The 7,943-nt window shown below is 32.8% G+C and overlaps 1 protein-coding gene across 1 annotated transcript; it reads right to left on the bottom strand.

The window, feature by feature from the left end:
• Positions 1-2,455: 2,455 nt before the first annotated feature.
• LOC131947417 (putative leucine-rich repeat-containing protein DDB_G0290503) lies at positions 2,456-7,468 on the bottom strand. Its single transcript, XM_059308631.1, has 7 exons — positions 7,370-7,468; positions 7,112-7,238; positions 6,827-6,964; positions 6,172-6,698; positions 5,879-5,983; positions 5,563-5,617; positions 2,456-3,226 (listed from the first exon to the last, which is right to left on the bottom strand). The coding sequence occupies exons 1-7, from the start codon at positions 7,466-7,468 to the stop codon at positions 2,838-2,840; spliced, it is 1,440 nt and encodes a 479-aa protein (XP_059164614.1). The 3' UTR covers positions 2,456-2,837.
• Positions 7,469-7,943: the final 475 nt, after the last annotated feature.

The raw sequence follows: 7,943 nt of genomic DNA, 5'->3' as shown, positions 1-7,943 counted from the left end.
ATAGATGATTGTGTAAAAATAAATGAATTGGTTTGATATTTTTTGTTGTTCTATTTTTCGTCATATTTGTAGGCCTATACACATACAATAACTCATACAAAGTATTTGTCTTTAGGTGTTATCGGTATTTCTTTTAAGGCAACGCTCTGAGTGGGTGGGTTCATTGAAGTGCTTGATGATCCCACACTTTTCTGTGACAATTTGAACTTTTGATCAGGTACGTGAATGCTACGTTCTAAATCGAACCCTATGAGTATTTTTATCATCACATGATGGTTTTTATCTTGCCTGTGTGACACTTGATAAAAGCACCGATAAATTCATTGGGGTTGGTCTGTGGTCTGGAGACAGGTATGGTACGTCTGTATAAGTTAAGTGCACCTAATCTAGCGCTGCTGGGTCAGTAGTTGTTGACATGAAGTAACGTCAAGAATGTTTCTCAGACCAAGACTCAATTTTATCCCACTGCAGTAGTTTTACTATCGTTAGTTTATAGAAGTACAACACAAAACATGCTGCATGGTGAACTCACAAAATAACAAAACATATAATCACCAAGTCAAAAACAAGACGTTCACTTTGACCTGTTATTATTTGTATTAATATCAATACAATAAACACTTAATTTCCCTTAACAATAATGTGTTAAGTGTTAGAGACTGCACCAACAGGACTAAAATCTTTAAGAGAAAGTTGCTGTCATGTTCTTTTGTTTATATATTTTATTCACTGAAACATACATTTTACACTTTGTGAGATCATATTTAAATGATAATTGCACTAAGGGACATAACCAATAAAATATATTTCAATGTATACATATCTTGATAAGTTCCCTTGAAGGTTTCCTTACAATATTTTTGTTTAGCTCACACACACACAAGATTTGGTTTAGCTCACACACCCACAAGATTTGGTTTAGGTCACACACACAATATTTGGTTTAGCTCACACACACAAGATTTGGTTTAGCTCATACGCATAAGATTTGGTTTAGCTCACACACACACAAGATTTGGTTTAGCTCACACACACAACATTTAGTTTAGCTCACACACACAAGATTTGGTTTAGCTCACACACACGTGTGGGCAGATAACAGAAGTTCTAAACGCTGTCAAAGATATAAAACAAATAGGAGTAATTGTGATATTTTATTGTAAAACAAAAAATACAACACAAGCTCAACGATTGTAAAAAGAACGTTGTGTTAGTCAATGTGTAGCTAGATCCTTTCATATTTCTTTTAATTTTTTAGTTAATGGGCAGAGTTAGTCTGGGCAGATTTAACCTAAATATTTTCATATAACTAATACATCGCCGTGTGTCAAAATGCTATGCGCTATATTGCACGCTAAAACTGTGTACATCCTGCTTTTATTTCTGGCTTTGATTCCATAGTGTTTGTTCATATAAAAAACAAAGTACAAGGCAGCACTTGTTTCATTTATGAGTTTTTCTCCTAGATGAGTTTTTGTCCCTGGTTATCGAGCCTAATTTAGGAACGGGGCCGAACTCTCGACTTCAGTAAAAGCAATAATGAGCTCCATTTCTTGAAAACGGGGATAATGACGTAGGGGTGTGACGTCATAGACCCATCAGACATAGCGTCGTTTAATTTGTTTGTGTTTGGTATAGTATTAATTTTAAAATTAAAATTAAAATATCAAATAAAACAGACAAACATGATTTATATTTGTTGAAAGTCTCAACTAACGTAGACAGATTGGAAAAACTTCAAAATTGTAAACATTTGGCTGTAGATATGATTTTCACTAAAGCTAAGCTATTTGATTTTGCGATGTAAGGCTCTATGCTAACATACAAGTACATACAAATACATATACATTAATACACACACACACACACACACACACATATATATATATATATATATATATATATATATATATATATATATATATATATATATATATATATTTACAGACACAAACAATGTTACTGAATACAAACAAAAATAAACCGGGAGTGATCTCCCCTAAACTTTCTCGAATATTCTCATATAACACTACGTGGGACGGCAAATCTGAATATAGAAATGATTTTGGATTACTTAAACTTTTAAAAAAATATTCATAAAAAACGTTATAATAACAAGCTTTTATGTAATAATGCACTTAAAAGTAGAAAATAAATTATACACTACTATTTAAATTACTATAAAGAAAAGGTCGAATTTTGCGTAATTTCCGTTGACCGGAAGTACTAATTTACGCTATTTCCGATTTCTCAAAAAACTAATGTAAATTTATAAAGTACTAATAATATTCCGCACTATTATGCACATTTCATTTGACGTTTACTGGTATGCAATTCTTTTTTCTACGAGATTTTATTCTATTTTAAAAAGTTTAAGTATTTAAAATGGATTTGATTTTATGTCTATATCCCGAGTTCCCATCCCCTGTTTTAGGGGAGATCACTCCCGGTTAATTTTATATAGTTTATAATCATGTAGTTCCAGATATACGTTTATTTTTAACACAATAAACATTCAAAAATTAAATTATATGATTTTGATTTTACACCAAGTCTCACATACAGTGAAGTATACAAATATATATATAAACATAGCTAACTTATAGTTTATAGAGTTAGAGTTAGAGCTCAGTGTCATGAAGTATAACAAATTATTAGTGAGCACATTGAATAAGCTAGAACCCCCAAATGATGACTAAACAAATTACATATAAACCACTCAAATTTTCTAGACATGTAGTTTACATACATAGTAAGTTGTTAGTGTGTGTATAACATGGTGTTTGCATATTTTATTTTTTGAGAATTTACCATCAACCATGTTTTGTGTTTTACTTCTATAAACTAACGATAGTAAAACTACTGAAGAAGGATAACGTTGCATGTTGATCTGAAAACACTTGCAAATAAAGTTCTTGACCTTTCTTCATGTCAACAACCACTGACCCAGCAGCGCTAGTGTCGGCACATTTTACTTCTATATCAGTACGACACCTGCCTCCAACCATCACAGTAACATTAATATGTTTATTTCCACACTTATGTAGAGTGACACAGACAAGATATAAACCATCATGCGGTGACACAAATTTTCCTGTGGTTTGATTAAAATGTTGACCATTATATTCACGCACTTCACCAAAAGTTGAAATAATTGACCCATAATTGACAAGTGTTGGATTATCAAACTTTACATGACAAGCATATCTGTTACATACACGTGACTCTGTTGATTAGAAAACATATGTATGATATACATGTTTAATTCCATACAAGCTCTGACGATTGGATCAATAATATTTGTGAATTTTCGTATTATTAGTTTTATGATAACCCTAAACATAAACTTCTTATATATGTTTTGTGTGTAGTTCAGAATGTAGGTAAAAATGGCAAACCCAAATCAAACCATTTTTAACAAAAAATTAATTTAGTAAAATAATCAAAAAAGTTTACATAATTTTGTCTAAGACCACAAATTGAAACACTAAACCAATAGTTTAGTACGGTCCTCAGTTGTAGTGGTGTAAGTTTATAGTTTCCTACGTATTGAAACTACGAGTGTGGTAAATGACGTAATACATCACAAAAGGTACAACAAATAGTGTATCATAATCACACAGTCCGTATGTGTTCACATTATAGTTTATCTATATAAGGCGTATCTACTAGAACAAAAGCTATTTTGTTAAACATGTGAAATGTAATAAAATCTATAACAAGATTAGCACAATCAACTTTACAGTTTTTAATGTTTTCAAGTTACCATTTTATTTTGGATGTAATTCACGGCTCGCATAAGACTCCGCATAAGAACGCAATAGGTCGACCCCCGACATACCAGGTGGTGTAATGTACCAGGTGAGGAAAAAAACACCTGACGGAAACCCACGGGTCTAGAGACTGGCACTATGGGTGAGTGAAATGTTCCATTCTTTATTACGTTATGGTCTGTCTGGCTAACGAACATCACGTTATGGTCTGTCTGGCTTACGAACATCACGTTATGGTCTGTCTGGCTAACGAACATCACGTTATGGTCTGTCTGGCTAACGAACATTACGTTATGGTCTGTCTGGCTAACGAACATCACGTTATGGTATGTCTGGCTAACGAACATCACGTTATGGTCTGGCTAACGAACATCACGTTATGGTATGTCTGGCTAACGAACATCACGTTATGGTTTGTCTGGCTAACGAACATCACGTTATGGTCTGTCTGGCTAACGAACATCACGTTATGGTATGTCTGGCTAACGAACATCACGTTATGGTTTGTCTGGCTAACGAACATCACGTTATGGTATGTCTGGCTAACGAAAATCACGTTATGGATTGTCTAGCTAACGAATATCACATTATGGTCTGGCTAACGAACATCGCGTTATGGTATGTCTGGCTAACGAACATCACGTTATGGTTTGTCTGGCTAACGAACATCACGTTATGGTCTGTCTGGCTAACGAACATCACGTTATGGTCTGTCTGGCTAACGAACATCACGTTATGGTCTGTCTGGCTAACGAACATCACGTTATGGTATGTCTGGCTAACGAACATCACGTTATGGTCTGGCTAACGAACATCACGTTATGGTATGTCTGGCTAACGAACATCACGTTATGGTTTGTCTAGCTAACGAACATCACGTTATGGTCTGTCTGGCTAACGAACATCACGTTATGGTATGTCTGGCTAACGAACATCACGTTATGGTTTGTCTAGCTAACGAACATCACGTTATGGTCTGTCTGGCTAACGAACATCACGTTATGGTCTGTCTGGCTAACGAACATCACGTTATGGTCTGTCTGGCTAACGAACATCACGTTATGGTATGTCTGGCTAACGAAAATCACGTTATGGATTGTCTAGCTAACGAATATCACATTATGGTCTGGCTAACGAACATCGCGTTATGGTATGTCTGGCTAACGAACATCACGTTATGGTTTGTCTGGCTAACGAACATCACGTTATGGTCTGTCTGGCTAACGAACATCACGTTATTGTATGTCTGGCTAACGAACATCACGTCATGGTTTGTCTAGCTAACGAACATCACGTTATGGTCTGTCTGGCTAACGAACATCACGTTATGGTCTGTCTGGCTAACGAACATCACGTTATGGTCTGTCTGGCTAACGAACATCACGTTATGGTCTGTCTGGCTAACGAACATCACGCTATGGTATGTCTGGCTAACGAACATCACGTTATGGTCTGTTCAGCTAACGAACATCACGTTATGGTCTGTTTGGCTAACGGACATCACGTTATAGTCTGTTTGGCTAACGAACATCACGTTATTTTCTGGTTAACGAACTTCGTTTAACAAGTGGTTATGTCCGAAGATATTTAGATAAATTAAAAGGGATTGAGGGTAGAATATTGAACAAAGTTAATAAAACATTTACCGATTGGTTATTATTGTAGATTATTTGATAGTTTTACTTTTGTTATATTTAAACGAGAAAATCAAAAGGTAGAATCATCATTAAATCACAATACTATTGTTATATAAATGTGTTTTAAAATATTTTTTTCAAAGAATACTTACCAATGAGATGAAAACTGCTAGACAATTTTGAACAAGTATTTTCAAGTTCACCCAGCTAAATTAAAATAATATAAATAAATGAAAGAAACACATATCTACATAGGCTATAATACACGACTGTTCCACCGATTCTAGAGATTATAAAAACTTATAGAAAAGAACATGGTTTACGTATATTCTTATTCTAAGTATTTAACTTATTTCTCTGTAAATTAAAAAATAATGGGCATTTGTAATCTAATAACAGACTTTTACTGAGTAATGTAGTATTTATCAATTTTGTAAATTATTTGTTATACAATTTTTCGAAACATACCTTATTTATTCTTTCTTCCCTAGTTTCCTGGTACTGGTTAAAGATTTGAATCAATTTGTCAATCGGCATCAATCTTTGTTGTAGAAGTTTATGCACAACACTGTGCTAAATTGAAGATTTATATATTTAACTATTTTTATTGTATATTAAAACTCACATACAATTAGCATTTATATAAAAGTTATTATCATCGTTAAGTAAGTCAACTGAATCTTAATTAAGAATTTGAAGTAAATTAGCTGGCAAGTAAGAATATAACTGAGTACGAAAAACACAGCAATTTTAAAAATTACCTTTAATTGCAACTTTTCTAATTGGGTTGATGTTTTGACAAAGATTTTATTATTTTCATCTCGTAAAGAAACAATTAAATCATAATGTCTTTTAATTTCTTCTTTCATACCGTCTCTTACATCTGTATCAGCTTGCATTTCTTTATTTATTTTGTGTAATTTGTTTTCATATCCTTTCATATCTAGAGAAAGTTTCTCTAGTGTTTTGTTTGATTTGATGTCTTTTTCTTTTAAACGTTCAATTTCTTTTTTTAGCTCCTTTACTTTGTTATCTTTTTCACTCATTTGTTTTCTGAGGTTTTTAAAATTCTGTTTTTGTTTTTTAGTCAGTTGTTCAATGTTTACCCCTATGTCACTCTTTTCTGTTACAAAGTTGTTTCTCCATTGTTTTATTTCTGATATGTCATCTGTAGACTTGTCATTGGCATCTTGTAGAGAAGATAAGGCTGTCTCTATCTGCTCAAGTCGACTGACGTCTTGTAGAGAAGATATGGCTGTCTCTATCTGCTCAAGCCGACTCAACATTTCTAATGCAATGAAAGAAACCAAAAAAAGTTATTCGAATTATTAATTATGTTTAGTAGCAGAAAAAAGGCACATACGTTTACATTTTAAGTTTAAAAAAAAAATGTTTTAGTTTCAAAATGGTTTATACCCGCTGTTGATTGAACGTGTTTAGTGACTTGATGTTTTGATTTACTATGGTCACGTTTTTCTGCTGCTATAGGATGTGGTGTAGACTGAAATAATGATGGCGTATTTTCTTTGACATCTAGGTAGTCTTTATTTTCATCTTGGTGATTTAAATGAACAAAATAATGTTTTGTTACATATTGAAATATTCGAATATGTATTGTTTGTTATTTGGAACTACGGTATATATTATTTTCTTCGATCCACAAGTTAAAGTTATTATAATTATTGATAAAAAATGCTTTACTTATGATAGATGATGACGCATTCAACAAAATCAATATAGCTGCCTCTAGTTCCTGGGAAAGTTCACTGTACGTGAGAGGCGGGTTGTCAATTTTATCTTCTATCCAAGTTTGACTTTTTTCTACAGCCTTTTATAAAACACATTTTTCAACATACCGTGTATTTTTCTTTTTAAACTATCCCTTAGCTACTTTTTTCTACCTAAGTTATTGCGCTTTTCAAAATGTATGAACAAATAACAATATTAGTAAGCGTTTACGTTTTTCATAACTTCCAAGACAGGTTCCAGAACTTGTATCTGTTCTTCCAAATATTTCTTTTGCCATACAACAAGGTTAACTTGAATCCTGGGTCGCATCTAACAAAATAATTAAAATATTTGGTCGCTGTATTGACAATTGACTTGAAAAATCTGAAAATTCTAAACCAATATAGTAAATCAAAATATTACAATATAAGATAGTTTTTTTTAAAAATCACATATAATTTACATTTTTAACATGGCTAAACAGCATGCAGCTTTGTTGATAGACTTATAATCTGTGTTTATTTAAAAGTTATGCTACTATAAACCTTGAATATTATTATTTTTCTTATTGCATGAAATTGGACTCTTTACATCCAACAAAAAAAAAAAGAAAGTGTCCATCGGGAAAATCAGCTTTTATAAAATAAATGTTCCATTTATAAACATGGCCGCAATAGAACAGACGTAGGCTGCTAGATCTGTTTTTTGCCACCAACTAAATTATTTATCTAGGTAAAAGCCACGTATCTGTGTATTTAGTAGGTCATTAAAATGGTTTTAAGTCGAACAAACTATTATCTGATTA

The sequence above is a fragment of the Physella acuta genome, unplaced genomic scaffold (assembly GCF_028476545.2).
Source record: "Physella acuta isolate Inbredline_101_S28 unplaced genomic scaffold, ASM2847654v3 ptg000592l, whole genome shotgun sequence".
NCBI classification, from domain to species: Eukaryota; Metazoa; Mollusca; class Gastropoda; family Physidae; genus Physella; species Physella acuta.
The sequence above is the reverse complement of the archived record's forward strand: the minus strand, read 5'-3'. Positions and strand labels throughout refer to the sequence as shown.

What these genes read in the sequence shown, in the direction of transcription:
- LOC131947417 (XM_059308631.1), bottom strand. Translation starts at nt 7,468, where the DNA reads ATGCGACCCAGGATTCAAGTTAACCTTGTTGTATGGCAAAAGAAATAT. An exon ending in TCTTGGAAGTTATGAAAAAC is followed by an intron (nt 7,239 to 7,369) that starts GTAAACGCTTAC and finishes GTTTTATAAAAG; the next exon opens with GCTGTAGAAAAAAGTCAAAC. An exon ending in TGCGTCATCATCTATCATAA is followed by an intron (nt 6,965 to 7,111) that starts GTAAAGCATTTT and finishes TAAATCACCAAG; the next exon opens with ATGAAAATAAAGACTACCTA.